Raw genomic sequence first — 23,914 nt, forward strand, 5'->3', positions numbered from 1 at the left:
CACAGTAATCCTAGGTCTTTCAGCATTATTGCATTTACCTTGTTTTCAAAACGGTGGTCAGGTGGGCAAGGTGGCCCAGTTGTATAGGGTGCCCCAATGGCTGTGGGGTGTTCATCATGATCCACTGCTTCTGTACTACAAAGCCAAGACTAATCCCAGCTCTGGTCCTCTACAAGCACTATAATACACCACAAATAATATAAGTTCAGATGTTGCTTGCCTGATCCAGAATTGATGTCACATCTTTCATCAACAATGAAAGGACAATAGATTTATTTACAAGGAGAAAGACATGTCAAAAACCATTTTATTTTTCTGCAGTGGCAATATTTCTTTGTAACAGAATGTATGAAAGTACTAAATGGAAAAAAATCAACTATAATATACTGGTATTATGGCATTTGGCATTATAATCTGATAAAATTTGAGAAATCTTGCACTTTGATATATTAAATGGACAATGGACAATGAAAACATACTGAAAAAATAAACAGTATAAACATACAGATTAAATGTCAACAATATAAATATAAATAAGTACATTGGATGATGAGTAAAGGACAAGAAAGAGTTTCCATACCAATACAAAATTGTTTGTTTCATATTGCCAGCAAACGTATTTCAATGAAAATGAATTTATTACTGAAAAGGAATATTGTTATTGTCTAATATTCAACACATTCATAAACTGATATGTAAGAAACCATATAAGACTTTGTTTAAAACATAATCCAAAACATCATATAAAAAAAAGCATGTGCTTAAATGTGCTTTTCTACACTAAAGGCATCATACAGACCGCCACTTGAAGGCTAGAGCTGCACAGTATTACTGGTATACTGCAACAAGCTTTTCAAACAATACCGATTACGACATTTACTTTGTTCCAGTATATTGTGTAAAAAAACATATTACAAGTTCATTATTATTTGTATGGTTTAACCAGAAATCTCCACAGAAATTCATTTCACAAATGATGTTTCCTTTTTAAAATGATAACAGTAGAAACAAAAGTGATATCTCTCTCACATTGTTATCTCCCCTGTATCCATGACTACAAAATGGCGGCCCCTGGCCATTCTGAGTGATATTTACTTCAGTATATAGGAAATAGGATCTGCATGTACAATCAGTGTCAAACACTTTCAAACACTTCAGCTCCCAAAAACTTAATACATATATCAATGTAGATATCTGTATCAAAATATATTGCAATTTACTTTTTTGCCAGTACACAGCCCTTATGAAGACAACTGATGAAACGTTCAGTAAACAAGAGGAGGTTAACAATGGTACTTTATTGTGTGAGGCTGGAGTCCTGTGCCCTCAATGTGAAAAATGGAGAAGCCCCTGTGCTAAATATGAATGGACTATCGCACATCGCATCAGAGAACGTTTCACAAAAACATCCATGACTGGTACATATTCGTATGAAAGTGATTTACCCCTGCCTGTCTTTGTTGACATGAATATGTCTTTTAAACCCCCCAATGAATGCCTGTGTTTTTGTGTCAGGGATGAAATCACAAACGTTTTCATTATCTGATCGACTAGGTCGTCGCCTATGGTAGTCGCCATCTTAGTGAAGCTATATGCGATAAGAACAGCGATCTGATTGGACAAGGGGCACAACTCGTGATCTACAGGAGATGGCGCCAAGGTAGAGCCAAGAAAAGTGGACTTTATGTGGCAAGGGCAGAAACTAGGCTTTGATATTGGCTAGTGGACACGCTTGCCTCAGGAGGATGATGGGGGCATGGATGACCCACTGGTCGAAGACTCGATGGCTGTTTAAATTAACATCCCCCCTTTCAGACAGCAGCAAATGTTTACTGCCATCATCCTTGTTGGTTTCTCTGCACATCCAACTGGCATACCAGTATGAAACCTACTCTGCAGTGTCCTGAAGTTACATCCAAGGGCTGAACACTTTGGAATAACCAAGATAGGAGGAATGATATGGAAGTTTTAAGTGCTTTTTGCACCTGGGTATGAGCAAAAGCTAGGGAAATTCTGGTTCAACCATATCTATGCATATATGAAACTTGATATCTTTTACATTACTAAAGTCTGACTGTGATAATGCACAAGTTTTCTGTGAAATGGGAATCTATTCACAGGACAATCATTGTCAATCATTACAAAATCAACTGAACATGCTCTTAGATTACCGAACCTTTTTTCATGAAAACAATATGGCTTCCATGGCTGCCATATTGAAAATATTTTATCTCCGATGTTTGCTTAGGAATACATTAAGTCTGGAATGTGCAAGTTCTACATCTACATACATGCATTTATGATAAGTGTATCCGTTCTCTGGCAACTAAAGTTCGTTTCAAGGCATCAATAGCGGTAATCTGACTGTGGTTGCTGTTAATAACGGTGAATTGTGCGATCTACCGATCACTTCGCATATGATTTCGCCGATATTATTGTAAACATTATTATAATTATCAAATGAAATTTTGAACATGATTAAAAAAATATATTGCAAACATTAGTCCAGATAAACAAGGAACATTACCAGATATTGTAATAATAGGATTAAATTGTGTACTTCAGTTCAGATTTGTTGGCTGGTATTTCCAGTGTTACGCGATCGCTTGTTTTTTTAGAAAACATTGTGACATTGGAAAACTTGAGTTTATTGAAAATGTTGGTAAATTTTGGGAGGCATGCTTTACCGCACGCTATATCAAAGTTAGCACTATAATGAAGGGCCCAATAACGAGGGAACACTGTATCACTGATTGATTCTGCAATCTTTCAGCAAATCACAGGGAGATACTGCAATAACCGGTGAGAAAAATTCCACCAAAATTAAACATTGACACAAAGACAGACACTGTACATGGTTGTGACAGGACCACATCTAATACCTTGGTCACCATATCTTAAATACCATTTTTCTATGCATCGGTTAACAGTTGTAGTGGCCCATAGCTTGTGAAAATGGAATGTAATGGCATTGAAACACACAGTTTCTCTACACCAGTGGGTGGTATTAAAAGTGGCTTCATCTCTGAAAATGCCATCAGTGAAGATACGGGTTAGAATAGGTCTTCAGCAACACATGACTGGCGAAAAAGGCGACCATGCTTGTCATAAAAGGTGACTAACAGGATCTGGTTGTCAGGCTCGCTGACTTGGTTGATGCATGTCATTGTATCCCGACTGCTTGGATCGATGCTCATGATGTCAATCACTGGATTGTCTAGGCCAGAATCAAATATTTACAGACCGCCGTCATATAGCTGAAATATTGTTGAGTGCGGCTTTAAACATCAAACAAACTGAGAAAGCAGACTATGAAATTTGGGCAAACAGGAAATTAACGAGGTTCAGTTGAAGGAATGGTTCTACACATTATTGATTAGATTTAGATAATTGTCCACATATTTAATAATAAACCACAAATAATTTGGTGAAAAGTGCTGCTGGGAGGCATGACATTGATGAAGATATTAAAATCGCATACAAAAAGTCATTGAGACCGTTCTGGATTAGGTGAGCTACATACAGTGTTTGTGGGGCTGAGGAGTCTTTAAGATTCGGTACTGTGGCGCCGTGACACAGCTCTTAACAATATTCAATAACACGAGTTTAACTTGGGATATACAATGAGCAAAAAACACAGTTCCACCAAGATGGATTGGAAGTGCCATTGTTTCAATTACCAGGAAATACCAACAGATGTCCTGTAACAACACATTTACACCTTGATTGTTGTAACAATGAGGTCATCACAAATATTCAGAGGTTGACAGTGGACAGTGCATCTTCCCCAGACAAGGGAGTTAACTGACATTAAAAGTCCAGTTTCCACCCTTGCCAAACTAGGCTGGAATTACTGGGCTCGATCGTAGCGCCACCAGTGGCTATTACCAGTTTTGTTCCTTCTAAGCCCCTCCTATGGACGAATCAGATTCCACCTCTCGTATCACTTGCGTTTGCTTCACACAAAATGGTGGCGCCCAGTCAGGATGATCTGATCAGTGATCAAGATCTATACTGTGATAAAAGGGGTCTTGCATCAAATCACATGAGCACCTTGATTAAAAACATGAAAAGATCTGCTGACAACGAGTTGGCGATGCACATGCTTTGTAAATCCTGCATCGACCGAAATCTTCATGTCAGTTTACGAACCGGATTTCTATTTCGGTGCGCGATTTTGATTGGACTCGTTAGTCCAACCAAAATGTAACTCCATAATACCAGCCTAGTTCGGCAAGGGTGGAAACTGGTCTTTTATAGTCAGTTAACTCTCTTGCCTCGGGAACATGTGGACAGTGTAATGCAAGCAAGATGTAGCAGAATATCGACTAGATGGGTATTGAGAAGGACCCGGGTACCCACAGGACTACCCGGACCAGTGGTGAGTAACATGATATATTGTTTAAAGACTAAAATGATCTAGAACTCCATGGTTACAGTACAAGTCACTAATGTTCACATTTCTTTCTGACAATGCACCCATTCCTTCTGACTTGTACATGTTTGAATAAAGATAAAACTTCAGTCAACTTCAGTGTATGCATGACCAGACCGGTTTATACGTGTATCCAAATACATTTTGACAGGAGTACGGTCAAACCTTAAGACCTACATCGGGTACCCAGGTAGGGTCTGGTCATAGGGAGGGTGGGTACGCGGGTAGTAAATTTGGACTCGTCCCAGCCTTATTAAGCGGGCATGGAATGTCAAATCTCATCATACCATCATATCCTCTCATGTACACAAACATGCATCCTTCATAATCCACTGTAGACTGTCTCCTTGACAACAGAAGAACCGTTCACCTCCTTAACTTTGGTTTGAATGTAAACTGATAATACATGTTGAAATTACATAATTGAAATATGCGTTCGTTTTTACCAATACTTAACTGGTCTTGTTAGGTATGTCTCAAATACAATTGAAAACATCTGGAAGCATGAAGACCCAATCCACCTTTATCAATTCTCAGGGAAAGATCTTTCAAACCAAAATTCATTCATAACTCTCATAAAATTAATTACGCTAAGAACTTGCGTGTACAAAGCAGCCATTTTGAATATGGATCTATGCTATACTTTCATTCAGAAGATGCAGTTTGATTGGTTGTCGACTTGGGTCCACGGTATTTGGAATGGATCTATGTACCGATACACTGGATCAACAATTTCAATAGTTATCTATTATGGTCCATATATACTGAAGGAAAGAAATAAAGGGACATGGGGGAGAGCATGTGTGTGATGTACCCACCCTAAGATCAACACAGATACTTTACCCATATCAACACGCCAAGTGCAGATATTTCACATGATGACATTTTCTACTTTTCAGCACAGACTGTTGACATATGAAGCAGACTGATTGAAAAGGAAGCAATATGCTGCATTAATGGTATTGGTCTCCTAATTTATTTCCATGAGTATATGTGTAAGATGACATAAGACACGTCAGTTCCTTGATATTGCACAGTTCGCAGCCACTGTAGTCCGGTTTCACAAGGGTTCCTTAATGGGAAGGTCTTCTGGTTCTTCCTCAGGCTCGTACTGCCCTCGTATAGATACATATTCCCAGCCACTCTGAAATGAAAGAAATACAATTATGGTGGTTCCTGGAAGTCTTCACATCAGTATGTAGTCTGTTTGTTGTCTAATGCTGAACTCAGCAGTATCCCAGCGATATGACAGCAGTCTGTAAATAATCAAATCCAGTCTACACAATCCAGTGATTGATATCATGAGCAATGATCTACACAAACTGGGATACAAAGACATGCATAAAAAAGGTCAGTGAGCCGGACTACTAACCAATCCCAGTAGTCGCCTCGTACGACAAGCATGGATTGCTGAAGACCGATTTAAACCCGCAATCTTCACGGGAAAGGCATCTAAGCAATGAGGTTTACATTCATTCTGTATGCAGGGCAGTGGGGTAGCCTAGTGGTTAAAGTGTTTGCTCGTCATGCTGAAGACCGGGTTCTATTCCCAAAATGGGTACAATATGTGAAGCCCATTTCTGGTGTCCCAGGCTGTGATATTGCTGGAATATTGCTAAAATCTGCGTAAAACAATACTCACTCACTCACTCACTCACTCAGTGTGCAGAAGCCACAAGTGCAAGTCCAACATGGTCACAACACACAATATGAAACGCACCCCAATCACTATCTCCCAGCTGGTTCCTGTGGGACAGACATCGCTGATACCCACACGTCGATAGATAACACCGGGGCCTCTCTTGTTCTTCATGAAGTTACTGTCAGTTACGATCCACACCTAGCAGCAGAGACGAACGTTATGTTATAAACTGACATATAATCCTAGAAATCACAGATCACTCAAACATGAACATGGTTTACCAGTAGAGCAGGATACACTCAACTTTTCCCACACACCTGGAATCATCACTACCGTATATGACCGCAGATAAGCCGACCCCGTAGATAAGCCGAGGTCTTAACTTGACCATTGAAATACGAAAGAAAATGATATGACCCGCAGATAAGCCAAACCAGGAAGTGAAAGGCAAAAAACACTGCGAAGTCGGACTGCAAGACAGGTGCCGGTACTCGCAGATATTCAAAAATATAAGATGAAAAACGTTGTAATTATATTGAAAAAGTCACTTTATTGATAATTTATAACAATAATGGCTCTAGTTGTGGCAAATTCCAAACTTTCAGGAAGTTGTAATCTATCGGACCGTAATTCCGGCGATGTTTCTGATAGATCACGCTCTGAAAAATACTATCATGAAAGTGTATCCCGTGGATAAGCCGACCCCTTTCTCTAGAATCTTTTTTCTGGTCCTCAAAATTCGGCTTATACGCGGTCAAATACAGTATATAATAGTGACAGTTATGCTTGTGATAGACTCAGGATCAAATAACAGACTCAGCTAGGTTTCTACATCTTCGCAAGGCAAAGGAGATAACTGACTATTAAATTCCAGTTTCCACCCTTGCCGAACTAGGCTGGAATTATGGAGTTATATTTTGGCTGGACTAACGAGTCTACACATATTGCAATCAAATAGCATAACGAAATCAACATCTGGTTCGTAAACTGTCGTGTAGATATCGGTTGAATACAGGATTTGCAGAACATGTATTCCGTCAACTCAGCATCAGCATATATTTTCCAAATGTATTCATGCTTTTAATCAAGATGCTCACGTGATTTGATGCACTTCGCGAAGTTTATCACAATATAGATTTTGATTATCGATCAGATCTTCTTGACTGTGTGCTGCCACTGTGTTTGAAGCAAATGCAAGTGATGTGAGGGAGGAATCTCATTGGTCAATAGGAGGGACATAACTCATAATAGCCACTGGTGGCACTACTATCGAGCCCAGAAAATCCAGCCATGTTCGGCAAGGGTGGAAACTGGACTTTTATAGTCTGCTAACTCCCTTACCTCAGGAAGATAAGGTTTCTAATGGTTATGGAAAGGATTTTGTCACTATTATTTACCTTTTACACTTATGAAGTAAATATTATCTTATTATTACATTACTTTCTTTAGGCAAAAGAGTTGCACTTACTGTTACCATACCACCACATCAGAATAATGAGATCTGATTGGTCCACATGATCTTGATAAAATACAATGTATCCCGCCTTGGAAGGAAATAAATTCCTCGGAAGGAGAATAAATCCCTTATACCCCACCATGAACAAGACAGGCTGAAAGTGGATTTCTGAGAGTGAGAATCAGACCCTTATACCCCACTTCAAAGCAAAAAAACATGCTTTTTTCGAGCCACGTGACATAGCACAAAGTTAACTTCAACTCAATTGAACAGCTGTTTTCTTTCAATTTTGAATTTGTTTTAATTCGTTTACAATGTCATTAAAAACATGTTGGTAAGATGAATTTTATTGTAGCAGTATTACGAGGGGTGGTTTGATAAAACCAGGTGTACCCCTTGTGATACTGCTAAAACTCATACTGTATCATTATGGTTTCCATATGGATGGTTTCCACTAATAAATGTGACAAAACTCTTTTCATATTTATATGAAACCTCTGCCAAACACACAGTCCATTGTACAATTCCGACTATATCATGAGCAAGTGTTTATGAATCACTATCAAATAGTAATGATACCAGGGGTTCGCGAAAATGTGATCGTACCCTGCCACACCGGTGGCAGTCATCACAAACACATGCAAAGGCAAGTCATTTGTTTACTGAAAAAACACAGGAACATATGGGAATTGCATCAGAACATAAGTTTTGTTACTAATGCATCAATTTTGGAAACATCCTCAACATGTTTACCATAAAACTTTTTGTAAGCTTTACTGAGACATTGGGGGGCACGGGTGGCCCAGTCGTCTAAGGCGCCACGATTCGCAGTGCAGAGTTGCATCCCTTGGACATGCCAGAAACCTATGATGGTAGGTTCAAAACCGGTTCGCCCCAATTATGTTTCTAGGTTTGTCAGCACCATTCCTGTGCTCGTGGGTTTCACCGAAATGATAAACGTCTGAGACCTGCATCACTTAGGGCTTTCCTCCCACATTAAGCTGACACGCCGTGATATAACTGTAATACTGTTAAAAACGGCGTTAATCCCAACTCACTCACTCACTCACTGAGGCATTGAACGGAAGTACATGTGGATGGTATCCACGTCATGTGCTGAAACATGCAGATTATCATAATATTTAAGGCTGAACAAAACTAAATTAAATACAGAGTTGAGGCTGAAGACATCAACACATGTAACTGATGCTGTTGTCTGTTGTATCTAGGAAACAAGACGGGGAGGCTGGTGAGAAGCCTGTACCTGGTCTTGGGGTCCCACTGACACGAACTTGACGCTGTTGGACACATACCCCCATCGCGTTCCCTCGGGGAATGTTTCTGTAATTTCCTGCCGGTACCACAGGTTACCTGAAAACACATGCCAAGTCAGATCTGTTACCTATATTTTTACATCAGTGCATTGTTATGTCTCAGTATCCTTTGGGAGAAAGTCTTGCTACTGTAGATAATAAATTAATGTAAAGCTAAAATATAAGGACAGTATTCTCGTGCATCAAATGTCACTTTAAATCCTGCACATGTCTTTTTATTGCCAATAAAACAAATATTTTTTAAATTTCCAGCTTCATATGAAATAGACAATGTTATCCATGCTTCACAACTGTCATTATTATACCTCCATGTCAAGAATGATGAGATCTGATTGGTCCACATGATCTTGATAAAATACAGTGCCCACTTTATACATTATAGGGAAATAAATTTCTTAGAGGGTGAATGCTTTTTCCAAATCAAAGAAAGTCACCTGACACAACATAAGTTAACCTCAGCTCAATCGAACAGCTTTTTTTTCAATTTTCAATTTGTTTTAATTCTTTTACAATGTCATATTAAAACATGTTGGTAAGATAAATTCGTTGTAGCAGAATCACTCGGGGTTCCTAGGGTTTTATGAGTCCCATGTTAGGTTTTATACCATGACGCAGAGGGAGGGAGTTGTATCCTTCAGTACAAGCTAGAGCCACACGGATGTGTAACAGTGGACCACATTTTGGGAAAACAAGACTTGACATCCTCTAAACCATTGCCTAAGTTTCATACTCTCTTCCACGTACCTCGCGTGTCGACGGCCCAGACAGCCGTTGTCCCCACCGAGATGTGTTTCAGCAGGCAGCCAGGAGGGGGAGGGGGCACCACTTGCAGCCAGCAGGTGCCTGAAGCAAGGGAAGTCTTATGTAGCATACAGTAGATCACGATATAACGAACACGGATATAGCGAACAAACGGATACAATGAACTGTTAAAAAATCCCCGATTTATCTCCTACATGATATCATATAAAATTTTCGTATATAACGAACTCTCTACAGCGAACTAACGAATACAGGAACTGATATCTGATCACCGACAAGCCCATCTATCACTAATTAGTGATGTGTATAGCGAACTGAGAAATCTTACTCAGTGTCAAGTGTCACTGACAATTGGCTGTACGCAATCAGCGGTGAATCAACACAATCGCGGCGAATCAACACAATCAGCGGTGACGGATCAACCTTGTTATACTTAAATGAATGTTATGAAATGTTATCAATTGAATGCTATGAAGTGATCACTGCTAATACAAGTCAATGCAATGTAATGCAATACAAGTTCGTTATATCCATGTTTTACTGTACATGGATATCAGGAGAGGTGATGTGAAATGAGGTTTAACGTCACGCCTAAGATTATTGTACTTATATAGCGACGTGCATGCACGCGTGTGTGGCTGCTTGTACTAGTCCGGACTGTTGCTGATTTATAATGCTAGCCCACTGAGATACCATGCCTCACTTTAACATGAATACCCCACTCAGACACAGTATACTGACTCCAAGCTGACCAGTCCTTGTTTGAGTCCAATAATGCCAAGCGCCAGGCAGGATTACAACAAGTACAATCTTTAATGTCTTTTGGTATGACGCGCCTGGAGATCGAACCCCTGACCTTCCACTCTCTGGGCAGACGCTCTACCACTAGAGGAGGCGGTCTACATGGATATCAGAGACATAGTACTAGACATTTACACGGTAACACCTTAAAGTGGATTGACATGGGCTCCTTAAAGTGGATTGGCATTTACTCCTTAAAGTGGATTGACATAGGCTCCTTAAAGTGGTTGACATGGGCTCCTTAAAGTGGACTGACATAGGCTCCTTCAAGTGGATTGACATGGGCTCCTTAAAGTGGACTGACATAGGCTCCTTAAAGTGGATTGCTATGTACAAACCTGCTATGTTGTACTTGGTGACCCCCGGCCTGTACCAAGCTGATCCATCCATTGCTAGGGCCCACACCCTGTATGTTCCTCCAACTGATACTGCTCTGAACGGCTGGTCTGTAGCTACAGGGATCCAGCTGTCTCCCTGAACACAAGTGAGCGAGTGAAGAGGTATACACAGTTTTTAACAATACACAAGGAAGGGGAAATGTGAAAAATCAAATCATGTCTGCTTGTACCATATGTCGCGTGTTTTTTCAGGTGAATAATTGACTTGCCTTTGCATGTGTTTTTGAAGTGCCACCGGCGGGGCAGGATACGCTCATCTTTTCGTGAACACCTGGTATCATCACTATTTGATAGTGATTTATAAACACATGCTCATGACATATTCGGAATCGTACAATGAACTCTGCTTTATGCAGAGATTTCTATTGGATATGGAAAGGGTAATGTCACTTTATTTGATGTGACGAGGCAAAGCTTCAAACCATTAGCCTACCTACTATCCCCTTTACGACAATGCCAGGTCGTAATTTGGAACAGATAATGTCACAATATGACCATTATTTTCAACAAAGGTCATGCATTAGTTCATTCTTAACAAACCTACTTACCTGAGGATTCTCCATGGTAACCCCTAGCCTGGTCAACACATTTCCATTCGTGCCAACTGCCCACAGAACCACAGGTTCACTTGACGACATCACTGGTTCCACCTGGACCGACACGTCAATCAGCGGCACAGAGACACACGGCTGCCATGGTCCTACAGTCTCCAGCTTACATTTTCTGGTGTCACAAGAACAGAGGGTTGGGTTTCAGTTGCTTTGAACAGTTCTGTAGTTGGAGGTTTGCAACTCAGCAATATTCCATCAATATGACGACATAGAGTGAGGGCCCAAGCTCTGATGTTCATACAATGTCTGGCCCTCACTCTATGGAGGTTCATACTCCAATGAACCCAACAAAGTGAAAGTCAATTCTTATATTTTTTTATCACAATTTTTTACCTCAAAGGATGTAGGCCTTGATCTTTACACAAGTTTATTTAGTATGTGTGACTTCATTTTTACACTGACAGCCATACAACAACCAGTTGTATCGCGGAATAAAATAGTTCATCCAAAAGGTGACATGAGCGTATGTATACACAGCTTACTCTTCAGAAACATCTGACACAACACATGTATTTAAATATCACCATTAGATGAGAAAGGAAGGTTAAGAGCTACCTCATTAGTCAGTCACAATGACAGCGTGTCGTAATACATTTACATCAAGTACAAGACGCCAAAATGGCTGACACGTAAATATGACGGGAGAGATTTCAGAAGTTGTTAATGAACCTGTGGCAGTTACATGTTTAATCCATCATTGATCATTTGGTCGATTATTGAAAGGGGATTAAAGATGTGTCAAATAGACACATTCATAGATTGCTGTAGACTGTCACTTTCAGCCTAGACACGGATTGATACTACGATAGTTTTGATACGCATTTCCTTATTTTTTACTGGGATGGGTCGTAGCGAGGTTATCCTAAACAATCATGCAGTCAAACTCTGTGACATTTCTCAATGTATACTAAAATGCTCAGTTCAAGATCAAAGGGTCGAAACGATGAAAAAGAATACTTCTGTATGTATTTACGTCCGTCACTCCGGCGTCAGTGTTTATGTCAATTCAAGAAACACGGTCTCGTGAAAAATGTATGAACGTCAAATTGTGTTGTTCATACACTTTATAAATGGCAATTTCGCAGTCATGTGACCGACCACTCGTCCAATGGAAAAATTGATATCGTATTAACTTCAAATTAAAAATTATATATATGTGTAAAGACCTCACCTTGTCCATTTCCTTCTTCGGACACCGTCCCTCATTCCCTGGCCTTGGTGAAACGGCCTGAAATGTTGATGATTATCATGAACTTATATATTCCACAGACTTGAACACAGAGTAACAGATACAAGGACAGTACTAAAAACCATATCTCCTACGCCTGTGAACTGGATCCAACAGGGGCCTTCATAAAATTAACAAGAGCAATAATCTCATAAGATTGGAAAGTAGGTTTGAGGAAGCATGGTCATATGCAGCTTTTAACACTATTCATTCTCGCAATCTCCCGGTGGAGACAAGGGTGGAGTGGGTTTATACATTGTACCCAGGTGGGGAATCAAACCTACACCACAAGTGTGACAATCAATGTTGTAACCACTAGGCCACCACCTCTGATTTGTTGTAAATATGATAGGTGTGCGCCCAGGGCATCTGTCAGTGACTCCGGCATCTTTTCAATATCCTGGAGTAATTGTTGGAATAACACAACAAAGTGGAAACACTCCGTGAACACACAATGTGGCAGGAAACAGTGAACATGACACATGACAGGAAACAGTCCGTGAACATGACATGTGGCAGGAAACAGTCCGTGAACATGACACGTGACAGGAAACAGTCCGTGAACATGACATGTGACAGGAAACAGTCTGTTAACATGACATGTGACAGGAAACAGTCTGTGAACATGACATGTGACAGGAAACAGTCCGTGAACATGACATGTGACAGGAAACAGTCCGTGAACATGACACGTGACAGGAAACAGTCTGTGAACATGACAGGTGACAGGAAACAGTCTGTGAACATGACATGTGACAGGAAACAGTCTGTTAATATGACACGTGACAGGAAACAGTTGGTGAACATGACATGTGACAGGAAACAGTCTGTGAACATGACACATGACAGGAAACAGTCAGTGAACATGATACGTGACAGGAAACAGTCTGTGAACATGACATTTGGCAGCAAACAGTGAGTGAACATGACATGTGACGTGACAGGAAACAGTGAACACGACATGTGACAGGAAACAGTGAACAAGACATGTGACAGGAAACAGTGAACACAACTTGGACAGGAAACAGTGAACACAGTGTGAAACAGGTAACAGGCAACAGGCAGCAGGCAGCAGGCAGCAGGTAACAGGTAACAGGTAACCTACCTCTGGAAGCTGGACGCATGCTGCCAGCCATTGTTGTCAGCTCCCCCCTCCACTTCGTAGTCAACCCGCCAGTCACTCACCTGCACAACAGCCAATGTATTGACATATAGGAACTCAAAGGGGCCACTAATTTTAGTTTGTAACATGCATATATACAGCATACATACAACATATGGATGGGACCAAAAAACAGTTCGTGATATCCGTCAGTTCGTTATAAAGTGTGTTTGTTATAAACATAGTTTACTGTATATGAAAACAATTAAGTTAGTAATTATGCTCCCTCTCCCCACAAATAACTTGACAGTAAATTGACATTACTTTGGAATAACTTATATCTGGGTCACTTGAAAATTCCTGATATGCTTCCATTCTCGACACTCAACTTAACTAATATATCATATTTACACTGTTGTCGCGGACAACTCACTCAATGCCAGAGCATCTACACTGCCACCATGGTAATGCACAACTCACCCACTGCCAGTGTCTATACTGTTGCCATGGTAATGGACAACTCACCCACTGCCAGTGTGTCAATACTGTTGCCATGGTAATGCACAACTCACCCACTGACGGTGTGTCTATACTGTATGGACAACTCACCCACTGACAGTGTCTATACTGTTGCCATGGTAATGGACAACTCACCCACTGCCAGTGTGTCTATACTGTTGTCATGGTAATGGACAACTCACCCACTGCCAGTGTGTCAATACTGTTGCCATGGTAATGCACAACTCACCCACTGACAGTGTGTCTATACTGTATGGACAACTCACCCACTGACAGTGTGTCTATACTGTTGCCATGGTAACGGACAACTCACCCACTTCCAGCGTGATGAGGGAAGCTGCACTTCCTCCTTGCTGTCGTGTCTCTGACTCATCTTATCACTCCAACTGTAGCCCTCCATCACCACCCCCCTGAAACAAGCACTCACTGCAATATGTCGGCCATCACCACCCCCCTGAAACAAACACTCACTGCAATATGTCGGCCATCACCACCCCCTGAAACAAACACTCACTGCAATATGTCGGCCATCACCACCCCCTGAAACAAACACTCACTGCAATATGTCGGCCATCACCACCCCCCTGAAACAAACACTCACTGCAATATGTCGGCACCACTTTTCATCCCACCCACCCCCTGAAACAAACACTCACTGCAATATGTCGGCACCACTTTTCATCCCACCCACCCCCTGAAACAAACACTCACTGCAATATGTCGGCACCACTTTCCATCCTACAATGTCATGCCGAGGGCGAATACCTTCAATAACTTCATTTCAGGGGAACACTCTCGACGGTATATCTTGGTCATTATAATTAAATCCCCGCTGACATGCCGGGGAAGGATAATAAAGCATGGCAAACATGAGGTCTGGTCATTACAATACATTCTCAGCTGAGGATTAGCACCAAACAGAACCTTCACTGTCTCATCATTTGTACTTGCTCTGTTGACATGATTTGTCTAAAAACCCCATTAATGTTGACATATTTAATAACTACATATTGAAAGCATTTATCCTCATTTACGTCTATCATCACCTTAAAAAATCTAAATAGCAATTATTGAATTTGCTAATGTCTAAACTTTTGTAAGTTTGTGAAAAATATTCTGGCAGGAATGTGTACACACTTACCTACTGGAGTAGCCAAACACAGGCAGCCATTTCTGGTTCTCGTAGACCAACACAGTCCTCATGTCAGTCTGCAGGAACACTTCCTTTGACAAGTGAGACGTTGCTGTACAACAGACAGATGCTAATTTACTTCACAACCTGGTTACAGTGTATTACTGGGAATGTCCAAATATCAATAAAAGGACAACGATAAAAAAAAAACGGATGCCGCTGTACAAAACAACCTTAGAGCTACAACTGTCAAAAGTCAATGTTATTGGAGTTACGATCACCTTAGCGCTAAGATCGTTCTGCACAAGGGCACCCTGGGAAGTTGTTTACACTGCTGATTTCACTGAGAGGTGGTATCATCGGAATTACTGGGATTCTTGTACACAGCAGCAACCTCAGGAAACAGGTAGGGGCGAACACCAAGCATGCATGTAGCACGCATGTAGCACGCATGTAGCACGGATGTAGCACACATGTAGCACACACGTTCATGAACTATCTTGCTGAAAATACCACCACTCAGATTATGTGATACCTAAATGTAACTAAACATAAAGGAAGAGTATTGGTAGTTTAAATTTCATGGCGAGATATTGCAATAAGTCATGTATGCAATGACTGTAATTCGAAATAAAATCCTCAGGAAAAGGAACCACAACAATGTTGAAATCATTGATTTCAAATGAAATTTAAGTGTTCAAATTAGGAGATAAACGTTCTATGTTTTGAAATCTGAAGCCATCTCACTGTAGAACTGATACCATCTTATTTTTAACTTAGAACCGAGTGCTTTAGTTCTATACTAGTTAAAAATCTATCAGTACAGGAATTGTTTGTTTGTTTTTTGTTTCATGCTGCACTCAGCAATATTCCAGTTAAATGACGGTGGTCATTAAATAATTGAGTCTGGAACAGACAATCCATTAATTGACATCTTGAGTATCGATCCACACAATAGGGATATGATGACATGCAGCAACCAAGTCTGTGAGCCTGATCACCCGATCCCATTAGTCGCCTCTTACAACAAGCATAGTTGCCTCTTACAACAAGCATAGTTGCCTCTTACAACAAGCATAGTTGCCTCTTACAACAAGCATAGTTGCCTCTTACAACAAGCATAGTTGCCTCTTACAACAAGCATAGTTGCCTCTTACAACAAGCATAGTTGCCTCTTACAACAAGCATAGTTGCCTCTTACGGCAATGTTGGTTGCAGGAGTCCTTGGATGGGCGGCTGTGTTCCACAGCTTGGTTCCGGAGAGTTTCTAAGGCTTCGATCCTACCCTCAAGCATATTTAGTGTATGTGGTGCATAGTCGCCTTTATGGCAAGCATGGGTTGCTGAAGACCTATTCCACCCCGGATCTTCACGGGTTGGTACAGGAATTGAACCAAGGTCTTCAGGATGACAAGAATACACTAAAACCACCAGGCCATAATCTACCTAAGATGAATAACAAACAAAGAACCATAAGTTTCAGTAACCATAAGACAGACGATTCAAACCTTTAAAGATCCCTCCACCATATCCACCAGTGTTGGTCCATACGGAGTGGTCGTATCCGATGCCCCAAGTTATCCCACACAGGGACGTCTCCAGGAGCTTCAAGTGCCCACCCTGCTGCATCCAGCGCATCTCATGACCTTTGACATGCACCTTGTCAGGAGGGTGGACAAAGATGTCTCCCCTCTTCGTAGTTGACCACACCGATCCTTGAGGAACCGGCTGATTGAGTTTCCACCTCATGGCATTCACTGTACACAGCAAGGACACCTGGAGGAATAGCACAACATGCTGGTACTCTTTTTAGTGCACAGCAAGGAATAGCACAACATGTTGGTACTCTTTTTAGTGCATTTGCTTGAATCAACTTACCGAATATCGCCATCTATTGAGCGACCCCCTGTAAAAGCCTTCAAAATTGATGCTAATTTACATACCCTGTCCACAAAGTGAATCGGAACGAAGCACGTCACCAGCGTATACACAATCCCTACATTTGCAATCAAACATGTTTGTCTTCCACAGAAAAAAAAGTTACATTGTATCCCTTCTGCGAATTCAGGTAAATGAACAGGTGAAAACAGTTAAACAGGGTCAATTAAGCACCAGACATGATGATTTATCGTTTAAATTGTATTTTCGCATTCTGCTAGGCATTGTTTTTTATCAGAGATTAAGATTACCATGTGTCTTGTCTCATAAACAGAAGCAGCAATCAGCTGTACAGACCTTACCAGTGACTCGGTTAAAAATTACCCAAAAACTAACTTAAAAAAACTTGTATTCAGTGATCAGAAAAATTGTATCTGAAACTATTATTTTATCAGGAATAACATATTCCAATATCATGTTATTTTAGTTGCAGCTTTACTGTATATATTTGAAATAGATCAGTAAGCATAAGTATAGCACTTTGGTACAGATGATCACTATTGACGGGTATTTTTTTCGTAGGGAACAATTTGACAAAAAAAGTCATGATCTTATTAGTCTTCATCTTTTTCTGTTTTTGTGACTGCATAATGTCTGAACCAGTGGTTCCAAGTCTCACAACTTGATGTGCAGAGTTATGTCCCTTATATTTCATAAATGTCATCACTAATTTGAAACCTCTAAATCATCCTTTTTAATGCAAACATGATTAATTTAAAAACAAATCAAGAGGTATCTAATCAATGACAGAAACCTCAAAATTAATAAAACATTGGATTAATATTATCATAATTTTATCATTATCATTATTTTGATCATTTTAGCCCTGCCCTAAGCATGCTAAGGTACCTACCCAGTCCTCGACCTCGGATTCTGATGTAAGTTTGAGGAGCCAGGGCTGAAGGGACTTGACTGTGTCCGTGGTGTGGAGGACGACGGTAGTCCGCTCCAGGTAGTCACTCACTTGCTTCACACACACAATGTCCTGGATGCAGATCTGGGAGTGCTGATGGAAACATGCAGGACAAGCGGATACACAATCAAGTCAGGAACACCACTGCTATTTAAGAAATAAGCAATGAGTCGGAGCTGTTTATCATACAAAAACACTGCAGGGAGAATAAACCATGAGGGGCACAACGACCATGAGTCATTTACTTCTCATGTGAGATATCACTATTATGCAGCCTCTTTAAGGATGATGATAAAATGTACAAGCTTTAAAAATATTTACCCGGACTTTAATAATGACCTCGGAAATGTCGGAAAAGTCCATATTACGAACAGGTGGGTTAAGTTTGGTATTTCACCCATATTCTAACAATCATCACATCGATCATCTATACGTTTTCTCCCAATACCGATTGTCATGTCTCTTCCACTTTTGGATGCAATCGTTCAGCCATCGCTTTTATATGTGTTAACCAGCTGCATCTATGGGGAACAACTCACAAGACACCCTCTCAAAACTAATGTTGTTCGATATATAACGTCATCAAGTTGCGAGCGCATTTTCGAATCTCCAGAAATGACGTCATGATAGAACAATGTTTTATTCTTCATTGTTCTCTGCGATTTATCGCGTAGCTATCTTATATATCGCAATAAAGTAGGCACTCTCAGTCAACCATAAACAGACCACAGAAAGCCTTAACTTCCAACATGGTGACCTATTTAGGTTTAGACCCAATCGATTAAGGTACGATTCTACTTACTGTTCCCATCTTTTCAGAATTCACACACAAAACAAACATGTTCAGTGAATACAGAGAACACTTCACCATCGTTTATATCGCTAAAGCTGAATAAAGGAAATATACAAAGGTCAGTTTTTTCCTTGCTGTTAACTTATTTCAGTTATGATGAAAACAGTGGGGCAACAGTAGACAGGGCTGAGACATGCTCCACAAATATCACTGCAGGGGGCACAAGAATGGGCTTCACATTGTTACAACGACTGCGATTGGACCCAGGTCTTTGGCATATCAAGTCCATGATTTACCTACAAGGAATGCTATCCATCAACTTGTCACTGCCCTAAAAAATGTTCTTTCATTAAATTTTGTCTATGAAGTGAAAGGGGATTTAAGAATGGGTGCTGTCTGTCCATCTTTTCGTCCCTCTGTCCATCACATTCTTTTCCAGTGCAGAACTCAAAAACCATGAGAGATATATCCAAACTTGGCACATAGATAGGTCTAGTGGTGAATTGGTGTCTTTGACATTTTGGGATTTCTGACAAATTTTATTTGGAGTTTCAAAGGCAACGACTTTGACTTCAGACTGAAAATGGTGGTAGTGCTCCGTTCTGGAGCAGATCTTGAAAACATTGAAATATTTCTTCACCAAACTTGACACATAGATAGGTCTAGTGGTAAACTGGTGCCCTTTGATAGTTTGGGAACTTTTATTTTTGAAACAAGTTTGACTTAGATTGAAAATGGCAGAAGTGTTCATTTCCAGAGCAGATCTTGAAAACCATTCAAAATTTCTTGCCTAGTACACAACCGGACATGTCATATTGGCGTATGTGTATTTCATGCTTGTTATATATATTATATTTATTATATCTGTTTTAAAACTTCCCAACTTCCCAACCACATGTACCTACCATGGGCTTTCCCTTGAAGGCGTAGTGTATAGTGAGGGAGCCTTCCTCAGTATCTCCGTGGCCCTGCTCCAGTTCAACAGAACAATCAAGCCACTGCGGCCGCTTCCCAAACATGTACCACTTCATGTTGCTCTTCTTCAGCCAAGATGTCTGCAAGCAAACACCAAACAGCTCATCTACTTGCTCATCATTTCATGGTGGTAATTACGATAACAGCAAGAAAGCTGCATTTGTTTAACAGGCTTAAGTCTAAGAGTATTCTGGTCATATCAGGCCATGTCAGGTTTATCTAATACTGTGGCAAGAAACGGCTAAGTCATAGAGTTTATTGCTCTATGGAAATGGTGCAAATCTGAGACTCAAGCCCAGAATCAGTTAGCCCTGGAAGCTAACAGAAGTCGTAGTACTGGGAATGGGGGTTCTGGACCACTGAGTCCTGGAATACACCTGGGTGGTCAGGAACTCCAGTGTTCCCGTTTACCGGTAATTAACTGTTTTTACCTGTAAAATAAGACTTAGACCGGTAATTCATGTGACTGTCAGTCACTGTGGACCAGCATACAAATTACAAAAAACATTGTTTATAGCGAACACGGTTAACTGTTTCTTTACCTGTAAAATTAGGCTTGGACCAGTAATTCATGTGCCTGTCAGTCCCTATGGACCGGCAATTAAAGTACAGTAAACATTGTTTATAACGAACACGCTTCTAACGAACTGACGGATATAACACACTTAATGTGGGGCATGTGATGAATGGATCTAAATGACTTCCCCTCACCCTTTGCACTGCACTTTCTATGAACTTGAAGTTCTCTACTTCTCTTGTATTTCTGATGTGAAGTTTCTTGAGAAAGTCATCCCTCAAAGCCAGTGATATCTTTACTTTTGTCTTGTTTCCCTGGGGCGTTGCATCGTCACTTTCTGAAACCATCAAACTCAAACTAAAAGATGTCCAACACTTCAAAATCGTAATGATTACAATAAGTACATTTTCAAAAAAATAATGTAGAATATACTGTAAATCATGAAATTAATGCGTCTCCAAAAGAATGTGACCGCTGGCCTCTAGCCAAAAATGTGACTCAATATGAATGTGACACCCCCCTCCTCTCAAGAATCAGTGGATTTATATCTAAAGAAAATGTCCTCTGTCAGGTTTATAGGAGAATCCTCACCTTAATCCAACCTTACATTAATCCAATCACACACCAAATAGCACCGCTTATTAGCGCTGAGTAGAGTACTTCCGCAAAAAAACAATACATGCGTGGTGGCTCGTGCCCATTTTGATGCAGTCTCAAAGAACAAAGACATCGTGTTGCGTGGGTGGCATCTGTCTGGACTTGCAGGTGTGATCAGTGATGACATAAGTGAGTAGAACTGTTGTCTTGATGACATGCCAATTCACAGGATGTAATTAGTGTTTGAATGACATTGTTTATATACTTGTTACAAGTGCTGCTCAATAAACAGTGATGTGGAATACATAGTTGTTTGTTTTCAGTGTATGTCTTAGTTGGTATTTCTCCTATCCAAAATGTCTTATTGTTGATATAAATGCGATGTTTAATAATGCGAGCAAAGACCACTCGCATTTTTCGCATTTAATTCATGTACGTGTTAATTTCAAGATTTACAGTATACTCACTGCCAAAAGAAACATGAACCATAGATACATATAGAGAAGTATGTACATTAAGAAGAGATGTTTCCAATGCATACAAATTAATGACAAAACATACAATCAGTAAAGTGTTACCACAGTGTGTCTTTATTCCTATCACAGTAAGCTGCACATGATTTCCAAACTTTACACACTAATCTTACATGAGAAAAATGCTGAGTCTCAAGTAATGGATCTATGGCGTCATGTGATGCGTTCATGAGCGTCGATTCACACAACATACTAGTATGTTCGTTTGTGCATGGAACCCATCTAATATCTCTTGAATATGTGTAATTCTTCATAAAATAACCAACATATATGGTATTCACTTTTCTTTTGTCAGTGGGTACATATTGGTCTGGCCTAAATAGACACAACTCATTGAACTCAGTAAAGGTGAGGTAAAATGGGGTTTAACATCGCGTCTAAAATTATTGCACTTATATTGCATGCACGTGCATGCATGTGTGTGTGTATGTGAGGCTGCTTGCACTAGTCCGGACTGATGCCGGTTTTATAGGACTGATGCTGGCCCACTGAGATACCATGCCGCAGTTTAACATGAATACCCCACTCAGACACAGTATACTGACTCCGAGCAGACCAGTCCTTGTTTTATCCCCTTAATCCCAAGTGCCAGGCAGGGTAATAACAAGTACAATCTTTAAACGTCTTTTGGTATGACACGGCCGGGGATCGAACCCCCAGATCTTCCGCTCTCCGGGCAGACGCTCTACCACTAGACCACGAAGGCGGTCTGAACTCTTTACAATCAGATCCTTTATTTGGATATAATATCTCTCTGCATGAAGATCAGACGATACCATCATAGAACATGTAGAAGGTCACGTCAGGTGAAATCAGCCAATCAGAAATGAAGCTTCTAAAAGGGAGCACAGATTACAGACCCGCTGTAGGTCTCAAGAGTCAGGTACAAAATGTCCGATTGGGAATAGTTTGACCGTAGCCCTGGACAAAATGTGTTTAGATATACGTATAAACCAGTCTGGTCAGACATAAACTAAAGTTGACTGAAGCTTTATCTTTATTCAAACATATAAAGTCAGAAAGAATGGGTGCATAGTCAGAAAGAAATGCAAACATTACTGACTTGTAGTGTAACCATAGAGTTCTAGATATTTTGGGTAATTAATAATTTATCACATTACTGACCACAGGTCCGGGTAGTCTTGTGGGTACCCATGGTACCCAGGTCCTACATGGTACCCACCCGACTTGAGATACCTGTCCCAGCCTTTCTATGGAGGTCTTCTCAAATCTTCACACAGAGAGATATTGTATTGGAACTAACAGATCTGATCATACAGAGACTGGCAAGTCACAAAATTGCAAAATTCACATATCAACTCTCACAACCAACCTTGGTAACTTTGCAGCCAAGTTATTTTTGAAGGATCGTCAAACACACAAGCCATTCCATTCAGCCAAGCCCAACAGTACCGCGGCATTGCGGGGGCCATCTCAAACATTGTGATAACATCCTGGTCAATTGATGGCGTGCTCCTCACTGAGATGGTCCCCGATATACCCGTGCTTGGCCCAATGGTTGTCCAAGGAGTACTCTCCTCTTGGTTAAATACAGGGCTCTCTGAATCATGAATCAGCAGGGATGAATTACCCACCACCTCCAGGGATGACGGCCTGTGAGGTGTGTGGGTTATCTCCCTTGTGTCCTGCAGGTCTGACATATTGTCTTGTTCCAACCTTTTGGAAACATCTTCACTGGAGACGTCCTTCGAATCCGCGTCATCTGATGTTTCAGTCACAGAAGAACCTGATAGTAAGTCTGTCACAAAATTGATTATTCCGTCATTTTCTTCCGACGTAACACTGGATCCCAAACTGTCAAAATTATCACAGGAACTTATCACAGATTTGGGCGACAGTTTACAACTCACAGAAGCTGGAGAAAGTGCCCCTGGTTGGTGATTGTCCAGATTTGATTCCGAGGTTTCCAGATCCGTGGAGGTAATACTTACCTGTACAGGTGAAATGGCACTACATACATCTACTTTATCACAGGGTGTTTCTTGATCACACTTGTTTCTTGCTATATCTTCAGTACTTGATGACTCTGTTTCCATGGTTACTCCATTGTTGGAACTGCAGTCCTGTATCACAGATTTGTTTTCACCTGCTGTGAGAAAAGAATACAACATTGATTTCTTAAAATAATGATGATGATGATGATGATGATGATGATGATTATTATTATAATAATAATTCCAATATCACAATCAATATATACATGTAATT

The 23,914-nt window shown here is 40.5% G+C and overlaps 1 protein-coding gene across 2 annotated transcripts in view; it reads right to left on the bottom strand.

Moving 5' to 3' along the window:
• Positions 1-4,514: 4,514 nt before the first annotated feature.
• Positions 4,515-23,914, bottom strand: part of LOC124131854 (tectonin beta-propeller repeat-containing protein 1-like) — a 35,357-nt gene continuing 15,957 nt past the window's right edge. For both annotated transcript variants that reach the window (XM_046495360.2, XM_046495353.2), the window contains exons 10-24: positions 23,019-23,795; positions 20,750-20,892; positions 19,969-20,118; positions 18,211-18,363; positions 16,928-17,195; positions 15,430-15,532; positions 14,602-14,698; positions 13,773-13,852; positions 12,611-12,667; positions 11,377-11,551; positions 10,769-10,904; positions 9,612-9,710; positions 8,798-8,904; positions 6,156-6,275; positions 4,515-5,579 (exon numbers count right to left, since the gene is read on the bottom strand). In XM_046495360.2, the coding sequence (XP_046351316.2) occupies positions 5,496-5,579; positions 6,156-6,275; positions 8,798-8,904; positions 9,612-9,710; positions 10,769-10,904; positions 11,377-11,551; positions 12,611-12,667; positions 13,773-13,852; positions 14,602-14,698; positions 15,430-15,532; positions 16,928-17,195; positions 18,211-18,363; positions 19,969-20,118; positions 20,750-20,892; positions 23,019-23,795 (2,549 nt within the window). In that variant the 3' untranslated portion in view covers positions 4,515-5,495. The remainder of the gene's footprint in view (positions 5,580-6,155; positions 6,276-8,797; positions 8,905-9,611; positions 9,711-10,768; positions 10,905-11,376; positions 11,552-12,610; positions 12,668-13,772; positions 13,853-14,601; positions 14,699-15,429; positions 15,533-16,927; positions 17,196-18,210; positions 18,364-19,968; positions 20,119-20,749; positions 20,893-23,018; positions 23,796-23,914) is intronic.

The sequence above is a fragment of the Haliotis rufescens genome, unplaced genomic scaffold (assembly GCF_023055435.1).
Source record: "Haliotis rufescens isolate VD_foot unplaced genomic scaffold, xgHalRufe1.0.p SCAF_20, whole genome shotgun sequence".
Taxonomy (NCBI): Eukaryota; Metazoa; Mollusca; class Gastropoda; order Lepetellida; family Haliotidae; genus Haliotis; species Haliotis rufescens.